Source organism: Megachile rotundata, chromosome 6 (assembly GCF_050947335.1).
Source record: "Megachile rotundata isolate GNS110a chromosome 6, iyMegRotu1, whole genome shotgun sequence".
NCBI classification, from domain to species: Eukaryota; Metazoa; Arthropoda; class Insecta; order Hymenoptera; family Megachilidae; genus Megachile; species Megachile rotundata.
The window spans coordinates 18,726,667-18,749,526 of NC_134988.1; the positions used below are offsets into that span (position 1 = coordinate 18,726,667).

At 38.3% G+C, this 22,860-nt stretch overlaps 4 protein-coding genes across 10 annotated transcripts; 2 read left to right on the forward strand and 2 right to left on the reverse strand.

Moving 5' to 3' along the window:
- Positions 1-19: 19 nt before the first annotated feature.
- On the forward strand, positions 20-3,922 carry Pif1 (Pif1 DNA helicase). Its single transcript, XM_003704261.3, has one exon. The coding sequence runs from the start codon at positions 1,944-1,946 to the stop codon at positions 3,741-3,743; it is 1,800 nt and encodes a 599-aa protein (XP_003704309.1). The 5' UTR covers positions 20-1,943; the 3' UTR covers positions 3,744-3,922.
- Positions 3,923-4,034: 112 nt separating this feature from the next.
- Positions 4,035-8,828, reverse strand: brun (trafficking protein particle complex subunit brun). Of its 3 annotated transcripts, none has more exons than XM_003704267.3 (12): positions 7,668-8,823; positions 7,293-7,566; positions 7,024-7,222; positions 6,737-6,948; positions 6,461-6,659; positions 5,965-6,379; positions 5,669-5,889; positions 5,231-5,588; positions 4,980-5,136; positions 4,734-4,911; positions 4,437-4,660; positions 4,035-4,366 (listed from the first exon to the last, which is right to left on the reverse strand). In XM_003704267.3, exons 1-12 carry the CDS (start codon positions 8,603-8,605, stop codon positions 4,178-4,180), a joined length of 3,564 nt encoding a protein of 1,187 aa, XP_003704315.1. In that variant the 5' UTR covers positions 8,606-8,823; the 3' UTR covers positions 4,035-4,177. The 3 variants fall into 3 exon arrangements, with proteins under 3 accessions (XP_003704315.1, XP_012142702.1, XP_012142701.1); XM_012287312.2 differs by having other exon boundaries at positions 7,678-7,816; XM_012287311.2 differs by lacking the exons at positions 4,035-4,366; positions 4,734-4,911 and having other exon boundaries at positions 4,495-4,660; positions 7,668-8,828.
- Positions 8,829-8,977: 149 nt separating this feature from the next.
- LOC100883401 (syntenin-1) lies at positions 8,978-11,962 on the reverse strand. Of its 3 annotated transcripts, none has more exons than XM_012287302.2 (8): positions 11,825-11,962; positions 11,012-11,077; positions 10,742-10,939; positions 10,559-10,669; positions 10,240-10,475; positions 9,996-10,149; positions 9,813-9,922; positions 8,978-9,737 (listed from the first exon to the last, which is right to left on the reverse strand). In XM_012287302.2, the coding sequence occupies exons 1-8, from the start codon at positions 11,858-11,860 to the stop codon at positions 9,683-9,685; spliced, it is 966 nt and encodes a 321-aa protein (XP_012142692.1). In that variant the 5' UTR covers positions 11,861-11,962; the 3' UTR covers positions 8,978-9,682. The 3 variants fall into 3 exon arrangements, with proteins under 3 accessions (XP_012142692.1, XP_012142690.1, XP_012142693.1); XM_012287300.2 differs by lacking the exon at positions 11,825-11,962 and adding an exon at positions 11,286-11,654; XM_012287303.2 differs by lacking the exon at positions 11,825-11,962 and adding an exon at positions 11,369-11,642.
- Positions 11,963-12,134: 172 nt separating this feature from the next.
- LOC100882406 (plasmolipin-like) lies at positions 12,135-22,839 on the forward strand. 3 transcript variants are annotated; one of them, XM_012287305.2, is made up of 5 exons: positions 12,135-12,500; positions 13,071-13,220; positions 21,169-21,336; positions 21,405-21,518; positions 21,708-22,839. In XM_012287305.2, the coding sequence occupies exons 1-5, from the start codon at positions 12,330-12,332 to the stop codon at positions 21,789-21,791; spliced, it is 687 nt and encodes a 228-aa protein (XP_012142695.1). In that variant the 5' UTR covers positions 12,135-12,329; the 3' UTR covers positions 21,792-22,839. The 3 variants fall into 3 exon arrangements, with proteins under 3 accessions (XP_012142695.1, XP_003704297.1, XP_076388423.1); XM_003704249.3 differs by lacking the exon at positions 13,071-13,220 and having other exon boundaries at positions 12,141-12,500; XM_076532308.1 differs by lacking the exons at positions 12,135-12,500; positions 13,071-13,220; positions 21,708-22,839 and adding an exon at positions 16,730-20,768.
- Positions 22,840-22,860: the final 21 nt, after the last annotated feature.

Sequence of the window (22,860 nt, forward strand, 5' to 3'; positions counted from 1 at the left end):
TACAAAATCAAGATCGAGAGTCTCCGCTATGACTGGATTTTGGATTTATAAAGATAGCATATTAGTTTCGATAGATATATCGTAAGTGGAAGAAGTGGTAAAGTACGGTGGGAGATTTCTTGTTCATGTAGAGTTTTTACGCCCACAAAGGCCCAATACATGTAATCCATCCATAAGTAGCAAAGGTCAATGCGGCATCTCGTAAGCTGAATATTAACAAATAATTTGTAATAATTTCATGTTAAACTAACAAACGGTACGTTTGTACGAGTATTTATTCGAATAATAGCTTTCATTCGTATAATATTATAAAATTCTAAAGATTTCTTTGTTAAAATGGCAGGTGCAATACGGATAAGGTATACGTACATAAGCAGATATTTATTATTCGTTATTTGGAGTGTCGTATTTAGTAACCTTAAAGGCGTTAATATTCAGCTAGAGGCCGCAAGCACCCAAAAAATCAGTGTTTTCCATTCGTAGCACTAGTCAATTTAACATCTCAGTGTACAAAAGTTAAGGTAAATGTTTCGTAATATCATTCCTTCTCTAGGATCCTTTAGCGTAGTGTTTGTTCATTTTCAGACACATTTAGTGCATACGATAATATCCATGACCCACTTTTGTGTTTCGCGTATGATTACTTCCATAATCTTGACCATTTCGCATAATTAGCAATAGTTAGTTAATTAGTTATACGCATCAAAGACACTGGTATGCCGCCTAAGAATTAAGTTTCAGTCTGTCTAATATTTAGCGTAGCCAAAAGCGCTTGCGACTATATACCATTTTTTGTTCCACTAACAGTAAACTTTAATGATTTCAAACGAGAGTAAAAGCAGAGCAACGCGCTTTTCAAATCATTCATATTTCCGCGTTACGATATTTACGTTTTAAATTGTAGGTATTTAAAACACGATCGGATAGTCAATTATAACCGTGTCATTAAATATATCCGTTGCCAAATAGCCTTTTGAAAATGTTATGCCTCGTTAACAAGATTCAGAGTATAAGCTCGAAGACGTGGGTCAGTTCCCAAAATGATGAAAAAAAATAACAATGTAGCTGATTTGAGTGCCTCTATTTTATGCAAATATATGCATTTCGTATTTTTCTGGACACAAACGATTTTTTGGCTAATATTCGCCATGTTATCTTCTGGCTTATGCTTCTCTTCGGTGTTATCGATGGCTACGTGTCGTACGGACGACACAGGTAAAAATCACATTCGTTCAAAGGCGGTATTATATTTGAATAATGTCGATAGAAAGAGAAATAAATCGCGTCTTGTTCCAGTGAAATTTCATATCACAGAATGCAGTATTTTTTTAACGAGTAAGCCTTTAAAACAGACAACCCACGATCTGATTTTTCTATGTTTAAATATCGGACAATATATGTATATTGTATGTACATGTATTCGTGTATTTCCATATAAGTGAATAATTACGACATTAATGACACTTTATAAATATGGCGACAAAAAAGGTATACGTGTAATTTGTTAGCGAGTATCTCTGAAAAACAACTCGATGGAGAACAATCAAATTTAAATACTTGAATCGTTTAGTTATGATATTTTGCCTCGATACAATAAGAAGCAGTTGTTTTATGATGCTTATATACGGATTCTGAAATACAATTAGCAACAAGCTTCAATTCCTGCCAAAAAAGAATGAAATAGCATTGTTTATTTGTCCCTTTATCTGTTTTTCTTACAAATAATATAGAATGTCTATTATCAACCGACCAATCATTATCGTAGAATATTTACCATAAGCAACAAAAATGTCCCTAGTATTTGCCGCGTAAATTCCGTTATGACAGTTATGGCGTTGACGAAAGAAGTTAGCAGAATGTAAATATTCTTCTGTGAAAATTTAATAATTTCATTGTAACTAATTATCAGAGTTCGTGTATTCCTTTTCTACTTATAAGTAAACATGAGTCAAGATAATTGTTCAGTGATATGTTCGGTAACAATGGAATGGATCGACTCGCGAGGTTCGATCCTGAAGAAAGTAAATCATCGAACTGCGAGTTTGCGTTTAATTCGAAACAATCCTCGTGAAATATTTATCGAAATAGTTCCAGAAAAATCGAATCTCACGACGAAACTTTTATTAAAATCTGTATATGTTTTCAACAAATTCATGAACGAAGGAAAAGCTTCTATAAAATTCAACGAGGAAAACTGTACGTTATTTCTGTCGAATGCACCAACGGTTCAATTGATTAATTTCCTAAAGACAATATATGTAAAGATCACAGGTCAGTCGCCAGACGTGAAAAAAAATCCATTGAAGGAAAGATTTGCTAATAAACAGTCGAATACTTATCAAGATGTTAGTCCCATCACGAGTACTGACGTGAAAAAGATAAAAGCAAAAATTTCTAACAAGCGAAAACACTCGGATACAGACGGGTCTAAACTTGCATGCGCGAAGAAACTTTACGACAATTCAACCGAACAATTAACGGAGGAACAACAGAGAATTTTAGATGCAGTGCTTAGCGGGAAAAATGTATTTTTTACCGGAGGCGCAGGTACCGGAAAATCGTTTTTATTGAAGAAGATAATCGGGGCTCTTCCACCTGATGTTACCATGGCTACAGCAAGTACTGGCGTAGCAGCATGTCATATAGGTGGAATAACTTTACATCAATTTGCTGGAATCGGATTGGGAACAGCAAATTTAGATAGATGCTACCAAATGGCTTCACGCAATTCTGCTACTATGTGGAGAAAAACAAAATACTTAATAATGGATGAAATTTCTATGATAGACGCAGATTACTTTGATAAAATTGAAGCTGTTGCCAGACATCTTCGTAAAAATGAAAGACCATTTGGTGGAATTCAATTGATTTTGTGCGGAGACTTTTTTCAATTACCTCCTATTTCGACAAAAGACAGAAAAGCAAAATTTTGTTTTCAAAGTAACGTGTGGGACAAATGTGTCCACCTTAATTTTGAATTACGAACTGTTCATAGGCAAAAAGATCCGGAATTTGTGAGCATCTTAAATAATATCAGAATCGGTAGAATTACAGATAAGATAACGGAAACTCTTAAAGCAACAGCTAAACAAAAGATAGAGGATAATGGAATTTTAGCAACGACCCTTTGTTCTCACGTGAACGAAGCAGAGGAAATTAATGAATTTCAACTGAACGAGTTAAAAGGTGAATCCAAAGTTTACATAGCTCAAGACTCTGATCAATCAATGACAACAACATTAAATAAACAACTAACTGTTCCCGATAAATTAGTACTCAAAATAGGTGCACAAGTGATGCTATTAAAAAACATAAATGTTTCTAATGGTTTAGTAAATGGAGCAAGAGGCGTAGTCCTCGAGTTCGTAGATAATATGCCCTTAGTTCAGTTTAAATCGAGTATCCAATATCGTGCAAAAATAGAAAAATGGAGTTTAAAAACAAATGCGGGTAGCGTAATCGTTAGAAAACAAATTCCATTGAAATTAGCATGGGCTTTTTCCATTCATAAAAGTCAGGGTCTAACTTTGGATTGCGTAGAAATGTGCCTTGCAAGAGTGTTTAATGCTGGGCAATCTTATGTAGCACTTTCTAGGGCACAAAGTTTACAATCTTTAAGAGTTTTGGACTTTGAAAGTCAACAAGTATGGGCTCATCCTGATGTCCTTGTGTTTTATAAGAAATTTAGACGAAATTTGCAAGAAATGGAAATGATACCTTTAGCAAAAAAGCAAAAAACATAATTGAAATATATTCTTTATGCGTAAAAAAATATTTTAATATTAAAAAGAAAACATTAAATTATATGTAGTATTATTAAACTATATATATATATACATATACATGTAGTATTAAATAAATGTAAAATAATTTTTTATATGTTCTAATAGAATAAAGTATTCTTCGACTATATGAAAATTTTCTCGTAGAAACACACAAATACAGGTCACTTTTATCCGTCGTTAGTTTAATGGTAATAATTTAGTGGTTTCAGGAATTATCAAGTATCGACATTAAACGATTAAAGTACTTGGTAGTTTTCTTGATACTTTATTAAAAAAAGTAAAAGTTCCAGTTACTAAATTTCGTCACGTATAATTATCATAACAAAGCATAGATGTATTTATACTTTTACAAATATTACAAAGCCACACACTAAATATCTTCGCGTGTGTCATTAATCATCAACAGTTATTTCTATCGGCGGTATGTAACGCCACGTGTGTCCAGCATTTATTAATTCTGAACAAAGTACTGGCGTATTCGGTGCAGACTCCTTACTGCTACATCGAATATCAATTTTGTATTGTCCTGCTGTAAAGAATACTACCCGGCACTCATGGTAAACTCTCCCGTATTCCTGTAACTAAAAATCCATATTTATGCCGACAATCTAAACTGTTTATTGCGGTATTTTTGTCGCTAAAGTAACTCACTGCTGGAAGCATAACTTTATTCGCACCAGCGATGGATAGTCTCGTCTCTAACTGATAATTGTTTACACCGTTATGATGATCTTGATAAAAATTGATAGATAACGCAAGATCGCTCAAAGGATGCTCTAATGCATTACATATTCCTATGCCGAGGCTAACGCATTCGCCTAAAGTACAAGTGAGTTCATCTTGAGCTTTCACGGTTGCGTCGTTTATTTTTATCTCTGTAAACGGTATGCGCTAATTATTAAACGAATAAAATAAATTAAGGCAAAATGATGACCACTTAAAACGTACCCCACTGTAAAGGACTCATTCTAACAAGATCTAACATATCTTGAGTGAGGGTAATACCCGAAAGGGTCGCTTTGCCGACCGACTCTGTACCTAACAATTGCCAGCGTAAATCAACTAACGAAGCAATGTGTTCAGAACAGACTTTCTGAAGTTCTCCGATATCACCAGCCCCGTTTAACTACCAATAAAATACGAACAGGAATGTTTACAAACTCGTCCTATTAAGTGCATAAAATTCTTCATTACCATAGATAATTTACTAAGTGGACATCTATCCACCGGCACAGGGATTCTACACGGCTCTTTACCCTCCATGTATATACATTTAGTTTGTGTATAATGCAATTCCATTTCATGATTGGTCATATTCGTTAAATCTAGTACAAGATAAAATTGTGATGGCCTAGGAAGAAACATAAACTGTATGTATTTATCTGAATTGTGATCGCTGTGATCATTCTAACCAATGTATAGAGATTATTCTATTTGTTGCTTACGTTTCTGCTGGAAGTACGTCCCAATTTGTAATTTGTACGCTAGGTAACATTTCGATGGTAACAAAGACCGACGATATACGACAGTAACCCGCTGTTAAACCTGCGCCACCCGAGTACTTTATTTTTAATTGACCTTCGATAACATTTGACGAGTGTAGAGGAACAGCAAGTTTCGATAAACGCGAACTTGCCAAGGAAGAATGTCCGGAATGAGAACTTAAGCCAGATCTAAATGAGGAAGTTAATTCCGATTGCCGTTTCGTATGCGACGGAGAACTTAATCTCGAAGGTAATGAACTGTGCCCTGAATGAGACATTAAACTGCTCGGTTGACTAAGATATGTACTGCTATTAATATCTAAAAAAAAACACGAAACGATCGATTAAAACTGAAACTTTTTAACGAACAAACATAAAAAACATCATTGACGACATTACCATTTCTAGTCGTGGGTGCTATAAAATCTGTGGCCGCATACAAATATAAAGTAAGACTGGCACTAGTTCCAGGTTGCAATGGTAATTGTGTGATTAAGTTTTCATCGCTCCATTTAAATATCCTGTTTTCGGTTATCGTATCCAATGTAGATTGTACAGATACTTCAATCGTTTCAATTGGAATTTGTCCACTATTTGTAATAGTTACGGTGCACTCGGCACTACGACATAACAGCGAAGATTATTATACTTGAACTGACAACATTTAAGCGATGCTAGAATACTGTGAAATCTACCTTTCACCGCCATACAATGATACACTTGCACTTGTTACTATATTATCTCCAGAGCTAAAGCTTGCAGTTTGAGGTAAACTTGTAGCCACTTCTATTCTTGGCAATGCTGGAACCACCTCAACGGTATATTGAGAATGAACCATTCCCTCCATGTATCTTAATCTGCAATTAGATTTCACTCCTAGCGTATGCGTACTAAAACCAAGAATTTCTAAATCTCCAACTTCTTTAGGTCTGCCTGCTAAGGTCACTGCGATAGGTCCTGATTCAGCAGGAAGCGTGATACTTTCGGGAATTGATTCGAACACTACCCCGTTTGTAAGAAGTCTCATGTTAGAAACGTGAAGTTCAAATGGTAAAGGATTAATAAGTTGCATCGACACTTCACAAATGTCACCCTCTACCCATAAATAATCTGTAACCATTTACATCTTCTTTTTATAACAAACACGTACCTAAACCTGTAAACAATATCTAAATCGATACGTAAACGCACCAACTTTGCTTTTAGATATATTTTTTCTTTCTAAAGATCCGAAGTTAATTGGAGTAAATAGAAAGGGACCATGATCTTCTTTGACCCTTTCGATTTTTTGAGGCTGAAGATGGGGTTGCATGTTTTTTAAAACGAACGATTTTGTTTTCGGAAGATTGGTTAAATTTGCAGGCGGTATAACTGTGCCAGAATCTAAAACCTGGCAAAGGAAAAATTTTATTCTTCTCAATGGTAAAAGTATCTATATGCATCTTATAAAATTTCGATAAAACTTACAAGAGGCACGGGAGCACCCTCGCATTGTTGGGATACACTTTGAAGCTGCAAAGCTGTTTCTTTGCGCTCGTTTAGAGTCAAATAATTGTACATCGTTTGCAGTAAAAATGTCATATGCCTTGTTGCTAGTGCCGGATTACCCATACGATTAGCAGCAGCAACAAGATCATTTATTACTTGAATTTGAATAACTGGCCAACCTCGATGATTTTCTGTGTAAATAAATTATTTTACATTCTGTTACTTTACAACACACAAATGCGATATACATTCACATTAAAAATTACCAGGGGACATATCAGCAGGATCTAAAGATAACTTAAATCCAGAAGTGGCTTGTAGCATTAAATTATAACATTGCTGCCAATCTGGATTGGGATTATTTTGAGACACATGCCTTGTTGCGGCTAATCTTAAGCAAAAGGATGCTTTTCTTACAAAACCAAAGCTCGTAAACAAATCGGACAATGTAGTAAATCTATCGATCTAAAATTATGGACACATTTAGTTACATTATTCTTAACGAATTGATAATATTTTCAATTAAATTACATACTTTTTCTTGTTCGCTTAATGGTAAGTTTATAAGTATAACATTATTTAAATACGAAGCAGCTTGCAAAGTACAATTTTGTTCTATCGATATTCTTGTTGCTTTGAAGCTGGCTTCTGTTTCAATTATACCAGCATATTGATATTTGCTATAATGAACTATTGCCTCACGATATTTCTTTGATATTTCCTCAGGTAGCAAAATATGTGGCATACTATTTTTTACAGTGTCTATAGCTGGTGGCGATGGTAAAGCACCAACAGCTTGTGAACCCCTCCTAAATAACATGAACTATTATTGATTGTTTGCTACAAATTTATCATTTCAAATTCTATGATATCATTGTATATTCAAATTGAAAGGGTAATTTATACATACCTTTGCTTACCTGGACTTCCTTCTTGAAGAGAAGAATTTCTTTGCAATGGAAGACTTCTACACATATTTGGATATAATACTAAAGCAGAAGCAGCGCATAAACCTTCAAATGCTGCACCTAACCACAGCCAGTCATTCACAGCTTGGAGTACACTGGCTGCAGAGTTATAATTACTTAAAGCATCTGCTGGGAGTCCAGCTTGAAGACATAAATCACCTAAATGCTTTGTCATTCGACCCACGCATCTTTTTCTATTATTCCTAGATTCCAGATCTAGTCCTATAAAATCTTTCTTTTCAAAAGGTGCCAATAAAAGAGAAACTCTGTCTATTTTTTCTCTTGACCGCTCTAATCTTTTGGATTCTAAAATCCAAAATAAAGAATTCAGACATTCTGTAATATGAACTTCAAGATCAGGACAAATTTCATCAATATAAAACATAGCTCGAGTTTTGAAATTGGAAGGTGTGCTGAATGATGCTGGTGGTTCATGAACATTATTCGATTCCGATGGCCCGAACAATATAGCACGTGAATCGTACAATGTTGCGGTATACTTTACTTTTAGACTTTCATGCACTCTACACAACTCATTTAGTTCTGCTTGATTGTCATATTTCCCAAACGTAATTAAGCCCAGTAATTTTCTATGGGTTTGGAAATCTCCCCAATCATTGTTTTCAACAGGGTGCTCTTTGACGAATCTAGCAAGTATTTCACGTGTTCCACCCGAAGAATCGGTCACACTAAATCTACTACCCGCTTTAATTATACGCTCACATAACCTGGTAACAGTTTTCTGTTTGATTTGTGTACCAATGGGTCTCAAAAGTAAAAGTAATGCAGCATGATCGTGAGCGGTTTGCTCGTAATCAGGATGAGACATCTTGTTGTCGGGTACTGGACTCGACAAAATAACGCTAATAGCCGAGCGCATTTATGTCAATCTCCACCTAATAGTACCTCACAGTATCTAGGCTCACATAAATGATAATCTTTTTTGCCACGCTATAATAAGTAAGTATATAATAAATCTATAATGCAATAATTAAATCTTATTTTCATTATTCTACTGTATAATATTACACTTCACTTTGATAAATCTCATCCCGTCGAAGCGGTAGCAATGACAAATGGGAGAAAGATCGTCATACGTAAAACAGATCAAACACGCGTGCGCAACCGGAAATTTGATAGTAATAAATAATCGCCAGTATTTTATGGAGAGCGTTTAAAATACTATGTACTACATTCATAAGTAAAAATTAATACTGATATATTTTAAAGTACATAAAATTATATTCGACAATACTTTTGTATACAATATTTTATTATTATCTTCATTAGATACACAATTTACATTTCATAGAATTGGCACATTCCCAAATAAGGATGAAATAAAATTTTCTAATCGTAAAAATTGGACTTAACGTAGTAAACATTGTAATGATACAAAAAAGTAGAATATATGTATAAATATTTACAACATAAACTAGAAATTTCAATCTCACGACACCTTAAAAGTATGCATACATGTATGTATGGTACATCGTATGTAAAAACTAACCATCAAAGTATTTCCATTTATGCACAAACAATTACAGTAATTTTACAAAAGGCTAACAATATCATAGTATTTTTATTCAAATAACAAAAGTATCTTAATCCTAACAATATAATATTATATATAAATGATAACTGTATCAGAACCGATAAAATATGCGTTTATTATGTAAATATAAAAACTGTCTTAACTGTAAGAATCTGATGAAAGAATGGCAGAAAAATGAATTATTTCTTGAACCCGCGATATAACAGTACAGTGTAACTGTTATACATTAATTAATTAAACTTTTTATCAATACTGTAAACATATTTCGTAACTTCATATCCATTATTCAATATTTATGCATGCAACATGTTCTGTTGATAATAAAATACGAAGTGTCATGCACAGACACCGTTATAGCAAAATATTCAACTATATCCCGAAGTTGATTTGAAACTTACTTTTTTAAACATCTGGTACAGAATGGTCCATCAGTGTTTTCAGTAGACTGCTATTCATACTGAAGAAATATTTTCATTTAGTATTCACGATTTTATCAAGTCATACAAAACGTTAGGCATTAATGTGAACGTACCTTTTAATCATATGATCGTAAATATATGATGGAATGATCGTTATAGTGATAATATTCCCACCATTTTCAATTTCTGCTGTAATTTCCTTATCTTTCATACCAATCACGTTCTAAAACATTTCGTAAAATTCGACGTATTTATCGATCATGTTAGGTATCGAAGTTCGCAAGTTTATAATCTACCTTTCCATTAACTTCAAGTATCTGATGATCTGTTAAGAGACCATTTCTGGCAGCCGAAGAATCTTTAACTAAAGCAGTAATTTTCCCATTTTTAAACTGAAACCCGATGTATCCTGTACTGTTTTTGTGCATTGTAACTGTGCGTTCAAAAGGTCTGAAAGAAATCGAATATTGTAAGAATATTTAAATTAGCAATAAAATACACTGAATTTTTATACAACCCGACTGACCAAATATAACTAACCTATCGCGTACTACTACTCTAATGTCGTTAATATCAGCATTTCGTAACATCTTGTGAACTTGCTCCATAGTATATCCAGCAACAGTAACATTATTGATACTCAAGATTTGATCCCCAAACCGTAAGCCAGCAAGTGCAGCAGGAGAATTTTGACTTACAAGACATACAAAGATGCCATTATTTACAGCATGTACTCTTAAACCAATTTTACCATCTTTATCTTTACACAGGATCAGCTACAACAGCGAAGTGATAATTTATATCTGAACATTGTAGATATATATATATATATGTATCATACAAAGTATATTATATTTACCTCCCTTATTCCATTTGTAACTTGAGCTCTTTGTAGACCTAAAGACTGTCCAGATATCGGTGCAATCATACCTGCCAAAGGTCCTGATGCTGCAGTAACATCAACCGTCATCTGATACACAAATTATCTTTTAACGTAACGATCATGCTTTCAACTAAAATTTAAATTCCAAATGTTACCTACACTCTGTCTATTTACAAGAGAATATGCAGACATATTTTTTGCTATTGTTTCCTCTGTAAGTTCTAGGCCCATATATTCTCCCAACGAGGGATACAAAGGGACAGAGGAAGAATTACAGACTGGTGCAGAAGGAGTAGCTTTTTCACACGATATAGGTATAGGTGCAACATTATATTGTGATTCCGCTTGTAGTTGAACCTATAAATAAAATGTTACAATGAGTTAAGAAGAAATATTATTTAAAGAGTATACTATTGTTTTCTTGTTTACCTTAATCATGTGATCTACTTTCATATCTTCGAGAGTAGGATACAGAGACATTTTGTATAAATTTTTCTGAAAGTAAATTCATTTACATATATACTATATATATTTGAAATACCATGAAATGTTATTTTTTGTTAAGAAAATTAATTGAGTAAACAATAATAAGTATTAATCCATTTATTACGACATACAGTAAAAATATTGTATACAACATAAATAAGTGTAAAAAATTTGAAATACTGAATGTGTCAAAATGAGCCGGAGATTTGCCGCATACCAATGTGATGAATTTACTGTAATGCTTAAGAAAAATTCTTGTACAAATATGTATATCAACAAATAAACACATTAATATTGTACCTTCTAAAATAATAAGTTAAATACACTAATTGTATCGTGATAGGTTGTGCGTTAAAAATTGCACCACTTTACGTAAAAAGAATCAAGTCACACGACTTGAACGTCACCAACAATACTTTGAAGTACTTGTTATTGATAAGCCACAAATGATGAGTAAAACAATGACGCAGCCACGTTACTGGATACTGTTAACGTCAGTTCCGTTAGAGCAATTTATCGGTTGGTCAAAAACGTTGTATATATCGTGTTTCATCCCATAGACGATTGGTTCGATACTTTGATCATGTACCATTACGCGTAGCGCCTAATACTATGTGCACCAATCCGTTTAGTTATTCCCCTATAACCCCGCGAAATGACCTCAGTTTGAAATTTCATCGTTGTAAGATTTGTTCTTTCTCTAATAAAATTCTGTAACGCGATTATATGATTTTCTGAAAAACGTATTTTACATACAAATATTATATTTGAACTGTTGCATTCATTAATCATCCGTAGACATTAAAACGTTCGTTGGGCGAAACTTTCAGCATCAAATAATACCGAAATGTATTGAAAGGATATAAGAGACTCGTGCATATTTTCTAAGAAGAAGAAAACTATATATGTATTAACTGTTGCTAATGCGAACGAAGAGGAAGCGGAAGAACCGGAAACTCTGTGTACATGACGTGGCGATTGGAGTCTTGCGCTTCAACTTCGTTGACAAGTTAAAGAAGGAATGAAATAAAGGTGGGGAGAAATAGAATGCGGTAGGGGAATAGCGGATCGTTGGCTAATACGTAGGTAGTATTCAGTGGTGTGGCCTCCGTGCGGGCCGTGGTGAACCAACAGGTGTTTCGAGCTTGGCTTTCGCGATACCGGTTCCCTTCATTTTCTAGCGGTGTTTACACCGGCGCCTTTCACTCGCGAATATACATCGAATTTATCTCTAGTATACTTGCTGTAAAGAAAACGTAATATGATGTCGGAGACCGTTGTGACAATGGACAGTTCCAGCAACAACACCAGCAATCCTCGACAGGTGCCTACGGTAAAGACAGAACCGGGTCAACCAAACCCTCTGGCTAGCATTAGATTGAACGTGCCCTACTTTAGGACCATACCCGGTATCATAAAACTCGTGCAATTGGTAAGTAAATTACATAAATCGTTATTTCCCTCGTTCGATGATTATATGCAGCGTTAGTTGGACAATGGAATTAAACGTATCTACGTAAAGATCCCGAGAAAAGTATACTTTGCTCTTTTATAGAACGCGATTTCGCTTTGTACCTTTTCCTACGATCGATACGAAGCTTTCGTTATCGGTTACCCAGAATAAAAGTATCAAATAGTATTTACACAAAAGCAATTTAACTTTTCGGAATTCTTCTACTTGTTTTTCAAAGTAAAAGATTACATAGTATTATGTAATTCAATCACGCATTATCTCAATAAGAACAGAATTTCTTCCATGACTAATAATTACTAGCATCGGGTACGTCTCGTAAATCGAAACGAAGAAGAAAGACGAAATTTTTAAACGAAAAAGATTATCATGTTTTGCGCTTTAGGATACATTTCGATATGCACTGATGCAGTTTTTTTCCTTTCTTCAAATAACATTTAATGCTGCTACAATTCATCGATACGAAAATAATCTTATCTTCCGTAGAATTTTATTTTTTACGATATCGTTAATCTTATTATATTTTGGCAGACATCCATCATTGTTTTGATGCTACGACTGTTGTTCTATCTTTTATACGACGTTGTTATTCCGAACGCGCATCCTTTGGAGTTTGGAGTATCGCGTAGTTTCGTGTTCTCGCGAGAGAATACCAGCTTACACTTTGAGAAACGCTGTATCGTAAGCAACAAAGATTTCATTCGAATTACACGGTTTGCACTGAGCCTTTAAACGAGCAACGGTATAAACGCGTAACGGTAGTTTCTTTACGGAATGGTCGGCAATGCACTCTCCAAGGGACAGAAAGGGTAGTTTTTAATTATGAAATCGCGATGTTAAGCGCAAATGTCGTTAAGCGGTAACGTTAAGCGCATTTTCTACTTCCTTCGATGTTCCTCGACATTCTGGTTTCTGGTCGAAATCGACACGATGGTACCGTTAGGTGATCAACATCGGTTCTCTTTGGTTCACGCACGTGCATTCGAAGACACGCCCGTAAATCTTTTGGAAATAGACACGAGCGTACATCGATCCGACGAAACCTCTAATTTTTCTTCGATGTTTAGTAAATAATAGTTTGCTTCGCTAATGTACAAAAGTGGGAAAATGCATGCGTGACGAACGATGATTTAGCAACGGCCCGATTGAATTACCGACAGATAGAAATCAAATATAGCTCGCTGTTATTTCATGAGGCTTTTGCCGTCCTCTTTGCGGAGGGTATATGTATTATTGATTGGCACGTATCTATCGTGTAAAATACCGTAGCGCAGATTTCGTGTTCACACTTCGGTGTTAACGAGTTTCGAGTATTCGAATATGCACCGTCCGTCAGTCGTTCCTTTTCAGCTGGACGCGAACGAAAGATGGGATTCTCGCGATGCCAGGAGTCCGAATTTACACGAGCGTTAATGATATTTAAAGAATACCGAAGAACCGGTTTTTAGTAAAAAACGATGATCGTGCATAATCGAAGAAAAAGTTGGCTGGTGTGGTGGCATAGTTTCGATACACTCGAACGCGTCCTTACGAACTAGACGCACGTTCGATGACCATACATGTTCATCCTGATGACCGGGACCATACGTGGCGTCCCACATACTCAGAGTTCCACCGCGCTGGTACACGTTCAGGCCGCGCCAACGGTATCGAAACGATTCATTAACAATTCAAGCTGTCCTTGATGTTTCGACGATGATTTTCATTATGTCGCGATCGATCCAGTACTACCGGTTGTCCACGCGCGCGACACTCGACACATTCCATCGAAATCTTTGGAAAACGTTGTTTTCAGCTTTTTCGTCGGTCCTCTCTCCTACGATCTCGTTTCTTACGCAAATCGAAATAGACAAACCTCGAGCGATCGAATAATTAATAACGAGGTTTCGTTGTCACGAAATTGTCTGCGGGACGAAGAAAAATGGAACAACGATACAAGTGGCATAATACAAATGCTATGTACCCTTCCTGTCATTCGTGTATGTCATATTTATTTTCGCGTACATACGTGTATCGCGTATATGTAAGTTTAATCTTACGTTCCGTACGCGCGTTACCCACCGACGGAATAAATCTACTCAAGCGTTTGTCAGGGTCGTCGGTAGCATAGAGCTCGTCACTTTTCCTAGTGTTTATAAAGTATTTGGACTCGTTCGTTGCGACGCGTTTCGCATTATCGGCTGATAATTGATCGTTGCATCTTTCGTCGAATATCGATCGTTTTATCGTTCTATTATAGTTCATAATATCGAATACTTTGCGTTTATTAGATTTTGTTATTCGCAGCCTCAGATTTCGAATCACTCGTGTGCGTGTATAAGCGAATCATCCGACGAGACGCGACGGGGAGAAGAGTGAAAGAGAATCTCGGTCACAATAATAGGCGTACGTTCTTTTCCGATCAGTAATCGTCGTCTATTAACCGTGAGAAGAGAACGCGCGAAAAAGTAACGCGTTAAAGTTCTCTACGTACGTATCTCTCTAAATAAACGCTTCTCGATACATTTGCCGAATCCTTTTTACGGATATAATAGCACGTATCTGTGGTAATTCGACTCGAAATGTTCTAAAAGCCTTTAAATAAATTCGATGAAATGTTATTTTTTAGGAAAAGTGAATGTTTAGCTGTTCGAGAATCGCGAATTTTAATCAGTTACAGTATAGTTCGGAGCGACGCACCGAATTACGCAATTCCAATTATTCTAGTGGTTGTCGGGTCGTAGTGCTACGAGTTCTTACGGTGTGTAGGCTGTTCAGCAGGCATATCGGCTGGTGCAACAAGTTATGCATCGCGGTAATTGCACGCAAGTAGCTTATACGCAAGGACAAGCCGCGCCTCGCAACATGGACTTGAAGCGGTATGGTAGAGTCGACGCGAATAGCTCATAAGAGCGATCATTCTTTCGCGTTCGCGAGAATACTGCCAATCGGTTAAACCAATTTCATTGTCGGATTTGTCGAGGGTGTTCGCTCGTTATTTAGCGAGTTAGCGTTCCAACTTTTCTCCGTGCGTTTACATAAAAGAATTTAGCCTTTTAAGAACGTTGCACTTACGTTATATCGTAGGTGGAATATTATGTAAATATTATTCGTCGGATTACTACTTGAAAGCCAATCAACGATAAACGAGCGGTTGTGCCAGTAATTTTTATTTTCAGTCCCGTGCTCGCGACACGACACGAAAGTACACAGAAGAAAATTACATGGAATAGCGAAGCAGGTACACGCATCGTTCATGAATGGTCAGCGTCGATATACCCGTGAAAGAATCGTGATTCACGAACCCAAAAACTTCTATACGATGCTTAACGATATACAAACTAATTCGAGTGGTCGGTATTTATCGCCGCACGTACATATCGTGTTCGTCGACGCAAAATCTCAAATCTTATTTAATTGAACTATATTTAATTGCGATTACCTAGCTATTTCTGTAACCGTTATTTACACCGTGTATTTCACCGTGATCCTACGAGTATTACAACGTACGTGAATTCCTTGTAATCGTTCGATGAATCACAACGTTGCAAAAATTGTTTAGCAGATAGGAGAAAAAAAAGAGGGCTTCTTTGTAAGCGAACGATACTCTCTTAAGAGAAAAGACGTTGTAACACGTTACTCGGTACCATGAATCTTGTAACAATTTACCGAATCCTTGCTATTCGCACCGTCCGATGCTATTACGTTGTCGCAAAGAACGAAATGGTAACTCGACTAGTACCGTAGTTGGAGCGATCAATAGGAATAAACTTATAGACCAGACAGAACGGTCATCCGATGGCGATCGTAAATGTATTATTTTCGGAAAGTTAAGATAAAGCAGGGCGTATCTCGTCGGAGTCATCGCTTTTTTAAGAAGTAGACTTACGTCATCGTCCCAATAATAAAAATTGCCTAAACTTGATCGCATAGCGTTTAAAAAAGAACTTGTCAGGCTTCAGATTTACGGATAAACGTTCGCGATTTGCATAATTTAAATTTCTTGTTTCGAGAATCTACTAACCGACTGTCGCAATTAAATCAGAGGATAATTGAGAAGGCGCCAAAACTACTTCACCATTTAACGATTTATTAAAAAGGAATTTAAAGAAAAGTTACATCGGTTTCGAGGCATTACAATAGTTGAGCAGCGTCGTGAGAATAGTTGACAGAGCCGCACGAGTTATCAGCGTAGGCTGTAAGTGGTAGGTACTTAGTAATAGTGTACGAATAGCGCATATGGGTCGTAAAGTTTCTCTTCGAGTTTTCTTATCTCTGCGTGGTCTCGATGTATTTAAGTAGTGCTCAGAATTTCATTGAAGTAAGCGGTTCTCTACGCGAACGAATAGCCACGGTCGCGTTACGAAGCGCGAGTAGCTCAGCGTTACATTCGTCTCTGGATCGCGTATACTTTTACCTCGCGTCAGAAATAATTTTAAACGCTGTTCTTGCATTCTCGTTTTGTCCCACATTCGTTTGATAAATTCATCTGACCCTTGACGATATGAACCAAGAATCTGTTTCACGCGATGTTCCAGTGACTCTTGTCCTCGTTGACGAAACGCCACGAACGATCGTTCGACGATAGATCTCGAATGCTGGTTGCTAATTTTAGAGTCGATACCGTCTCCTCGAGCACTCTGTCTGTTTCATCGGTGCTTTCGCGTCCATTCTGTGCTTCGGGTAACTCGATCGAATGCGTTACAACGAACATCCGAAAACGAGATCGAAGATCAACAATATCTATCGTGTTTCGTTTCGCTTACGATCCTGATTCTACGGGCAATTTGCGAACGACATTCGACTATCGTCATTATTACGGTCGTTAAAGTTATATTAGAAGCGATGCATCGGCGCGACACACGGATACGTATACTGCCCCCCATGAATAACGCAGAACCCCGACCTATATTTTCGAGCGGCTATTTCTCCTCCATAAAGTTATTTTAGGCACCGTCGTTTCTCTGCTCTCGAATCGGGAGAACGGTGGACAAACTTTGTACGCGACATCGCCTGTTAGCTGGTCAGAAGAAGCGATTTCCATCAGCTCTTTTACGCGCGTATATTTAGCGACGAGTACGAACAGTTAGCTTAAACGTGCTGCCGTCAAAAGGTCAATTAACTCAGTAATTTTATAGAGGAAAAATAATTGAGAGATAAATTGTAAGTAACCTAGGTTGTACGCGAGTATTCGAGACACAGCGAGTACGGACAAAATTGATTAGTTCGCTGAAAGCGATGTCTCGTCAATGCCTATACTGTTCGAACTACTTCGATAACTATTGATAATTCGTGTAACACTGCACGAACCATTGACGCTAGAAATTCTTAGCGGCGCATTTATCGCGGTCGACGACGTTTTCAAACGGTGAAAGTGAAATTCTATCTTCGGTACACGGTTTTAGCGTTCCAATCGTTCGCACTTTCGCGCCCGTTCACTCTTTCATGCATTCCTGTCTCTCGGCGTTTTATCTGCATTCGCTGATTTATCACGTTTCGTTCGACATTTTGAATACGTTTGAATATTTCGGAGAAACGCGCAAGGACGCGTGGCTATTAGCAGAATTTGTCGCGAGAAAGGAAAATCGAGAACGCGTGCCTGGAACAACGAGACCGTTTCTAGGATGAAAGTTTGATCGATGTCGGTGATGTTCGAAGTTAACGACACGGCAGTAAAGAAAAGCAAGATGTCGAGAAAATGTCCGTCCAATTGGACGTTGGTCGACGAAAATATCGAAAATGTGGAGCATGTAAAGCTGGATCCCGAAATGCAACGAGGACTGGGCTGTTTTGTTGGCGAGCACGTGTTTCTCGAATACCCGTGGGCGTACGTGAAACGAGATCTCGTTACGTATCTCTCAAACCTCTCGGAATCGTCTTTAGCAAGGTTTCAACAAAGAATTCATTCGTACAAAGCCGATACTTTTCTTCTAGGTTATTCCTCGACTCGACTGATTTCCGACGAATTCGTGATTTGCCTCAGCGAAGACGCGAAGCGCGTGGTTTCCGAACGAAACAGAGATATTTCCAAGTATATCTGGAACAAAGTTGCAAATAAAGTGAGAAAACAGGCGAAACCGTGGCGATGTTTGGGCAGCGAGTTTGAAGTAGACGAAACGTTCGTGAAAAATACTAGAGAATTGTTCGAAGTGGAAATTGTATTACCAGGGAGATTGTTGGGTACGAATCGAAAATTGTGCGACAGAAGTTCGAACGACTCTAGAGATAGCTACGCGCAACTGGTGAACGCGAACGAAAATTTCGAAAATGTCGAAAGAAAATGCATAGACAGAGTCGTTCAAACGCATCTTCCGACTCGAGAGGCCTTCGTTCAAACGTGTCTGGAGAATCCTAGAAACGCGTGGACACAGTACGTGTACGAAGACATCTTGAAGGATGCACTTGTCGGCGAAGAAGGTCTCGAAGAGGATGGAGAATCGGACGATAAATCGGATAAGAACGTCGACGAGCGATCTCGAGAAGACAAGGACATCGAACAAGCAATCAGAGACAAATCACCACTGGAATTATTTCTTGAGAGTCGATCGCCGATGATGATCGATGTTATCAGGTACAACGCTGCAATGAATTTGTACGTGGACGACGTTCAAAGTTTATCCCGGTTCGAACATAAAATTGAAACGCTTTCCGAAACGAATACCTTCCAGGAACGTTGTTCGTTCAGCGACTTCGATCTCGCCGTCGACAAAACTATCTCGGACGTTTGCGTGCGTTCCGAGCTAACGGAATACCTAGCGATCTCGTACATCAGCGCTTCTACTCGAATTTCGGTAAACGAAATGATGAACGAACGCGAATTTCGGTCTAGGGTGCTTCTTTGGACGTTTCGTGATCCGCTTCGTCCGCGTCTCAGTCTTCAGGACCACAGAGAGATTTACCGTGTATGTTTTTGCCCGTACGACGACGATTTAGTGATAGGAGGCTGTTCTAGCGGTCAGGTGATCGTTTGGAATATCGGAGAGTACTGGAGCAACGATCGAACGGATAAATATATAAAATTTCGAAGATCATCGCGAAACAATGTGCCAGTAGTTCGGCCAATTATTGTTTCGGATAAACATAGTTCTCATTGCCTACCTGTTCGAACGATTCGATGGATACCTGCCAACTATAGGATAGAGCCAAATGGAAAGTTGACAAAATCATCTGTTTCCTCGAGCGCGCAGTTTCTAACCGCTTCCGAGGACGGCACGGTAGCCTTTTGGAATCTTTCTGTTCGCTCGAAACACATCGTTCGCGGCGACGAGATTTTTCAACCCGTTTTTCGTTTAAGAGTTCCAAACTCGAGTCAAGAACCACGGAATTTTAATCTGTTATGTTTGTGCCTTCCATCGATCAAAGTTTTGGACGAGCGCGATCTTCGCGAAACTTCGCGAGAAATCTCGCACGATCGGTCGAATTCGAATGGAACACGGTACACGAAGAGTTTGTGGATAGGTTGCACGGAAGGATTGATAAAGTGTAGATGGGAAGAGCAGCCAGAGGGTACAGTAGAAACGGTCGAATGTAAAATCTTGAGTCGTTCGTACGCGCACGACGGCCCAGTAACAGAAATCACGAGGTCTCCTCATCATCAAGACGTTCTTTTAACGATCGGTGGTCGAGTGTTTGCCATTTGGAGGGACGATTATTTGGATTCTCCCGTATTTCGAAGAAGAGCTCGCAAGTATACGACTTGTTGTTGGGCCAACGAACCCGGTGTTTTCGTGCTCGGCACTGTCGATGGTATACTCGAAATTTGGGATATAAAAAACGAACCGAATCAGCCGGTGTTCTCACGAGTCGTATCGTCCAGATCGATCAGTAGCTTGATCACGTTGGATTACTCGGCGTCTAAAGGTTCGAAGATGATCGGCGCAGGCGATCAAAATGGACATTTTCGCGTGTTCGAAGAACCACAGATCTTTCGTAGCGGTCAGACATCGGTCGAGAGGATGGATTGGTTCGAGGAATACATATGGAGAGAAGTACGTAGAAAGAGAGTTTTCAGCGGCTGGCAAGAGGATTTTCTCGCCAATGATCCGGTCATGACAGCGAAGCGAGCAACTAGGCACGACGAAGAACGCAAGAGAGAAGAGGAAAAGGCGAGAGAAAGGCTTCGGAGAGAGCGGGAAACGCGTTTGAAATCGAAAGCCGAGAAAAGGGTGCGCAGTGCTCCGCTGCCGAAGGATGTTGCATGGAAATCGAAGGAATATCACAGAATGAAAAGTGTTCTGTTGAGTAAAAAAGGTTTGATTCCTGACGTGCTCCAAGCGCAAAGACTGCCTCTCGTTGTAGCGCAGACCGAAAGGGCTGCAAAGTTGAAAAAAGCTCGAGACAAAGTTGCCAATCAGGAAGTATACTTTTCGAACGAACTGCTCGTCGATTTTCCGGAACTGTTCGAAACGAAGGACGAATCGTCGAAATTCAAAGGACCGGTCGAACAAGAGAAATCCGTAGTCGATTACTTAGAGAAATTCAATGAAATACGCGATCGAGCTAACGAGATATTTGCAAACAATTCGAAGTTTTTGAACGATTGACATATTTCTTCTATTTATACGCAAGAAAGTATTTGCGACGGCACAGTTAAGGATATCGAGAAAATGAAATATATGTATATAATGAAATGCATTTTTTTACGTTTCAGGTTCTTGGTATAATATGCATGGCATGCGCGTCTCCTGCGTGGCTAGCAGCAACCCACTGGTTTCTTTTCGTCGCAGTGACAGCTTTCATCGCCTCTTTATTATGGTGTTTCGTTTACGTATTGTCGATTCGAGAGGCGCTTAAACTACCCATCAATTGGATTTTGACGGTAAGCGAAAAATCGCGATCACACAAAAGCAACGATATTCGATTACTCATCGAACACGCGTTTTGCAGGAACTTCTGAATACTACGGTGTTCGCCATACTCTACATGATAGCCTTCATAGCGCAATTGTCGGTATGGAGCGCGGTGAACTATCCGTCCGTCTCGAGGAACATCGCAGCAGGGGTAAGAATAAACGGGTTTTACGTATTATCGGTCTCGACTTAATCGCGTCAAGTAAAACAATACAGGACGCGAACGAAACGTTTCGACTAAAGTTGACGAACGTTCGTTTCCTTGTCTCTTCGGGAACGCGTTCAAGCGATATCGCGAAAAAACGATCGTTAAAATCTCTCTCTTACCGTTTATGCGCAGGTATTCGGAATATTCAACACGCTAGCGTACGCCGCTGGAGCGTATTTCCTGTACGTCGAGTGGAAGAGCAGCGACACGCAGTGAAGAAGATCGGAGGTATCGAAAGAAATCTAGGTACCTGAAGAGCACCTACGACGAAGCTACTACACTTGGGTTCCCTTCATTCGACGACTACTCGAGACCACAATACACCGTCGCCGAATCATCGAGTTCGATCGCAAAAATAAGCACCAGGCTAGAAAACGAGATCGATGGGTCGAAGCTAGTCCAGCGAGGTCCTTTCCCAATCGTGTATCGTAGCTTATGATCAGAGAGACTCTGTAATTTATGTGCCTTAAAATTAGTTTGCTCGATCGACGATCGTTCTTCGATCGCTCCCGTCGTCGTCTGGAATCCTCGCGAATTCTCGAGGTTACGATCGATAGAAATTATCGACGCCTCTTTTTTTTTTATATTTCAAACCAAGTTTCGAATGACCAAGCATTCCGGATGACTACGATAGCGACGATCGCTCGTTAGCCAAATATGCAGGAATGGCTAACCTGAAACGGATCGCGTCGCGCGCCCAATAGGAGATACCAACGACTCTCCGCAACTTTTCGTTTCGAGGGAGAGATTCGTAGATTCTCCTTTTAAATTTTACCGCGATACGGACAAAGATATCAGTACCAAAAGAACGTTGACAGCGATCACGTCGATAGAGCGAATCGCGGCTCAGGGTCGATCAAATCCATATTGGACGTCAATCTTCCCAACTTTCTTACAGTCGCGTTTAGTTTCTCGGTCGTGTTACCGTACCTACCTCGTACGGTACTCTCCCGTCCAATTCACTTTTCTAATTGTACCTTTCCGCGTTGTCGCGACTTTTTATATTTATATGTATACACTTGGTAAATATATACATGTACGTATCTGTCTCATATAGATAATATATTTGCACAAATTTCAGATGCAGCGCATTGTTGTTTCTTTCGTTTTTCTTTTCTTTTTAATATTTTTCGTTGTTTCGTAAGAGGACTCGCGTACGACTCACGTTCGTGAACGTAAGGACAGTTCGTTGGTACGTAAACGTGTTTAAATACATTGTATTTCTTCTGTACACATTACCATGGAAATATATGCTCGTTTTCGACATTGCGTTCGCTTACGATTC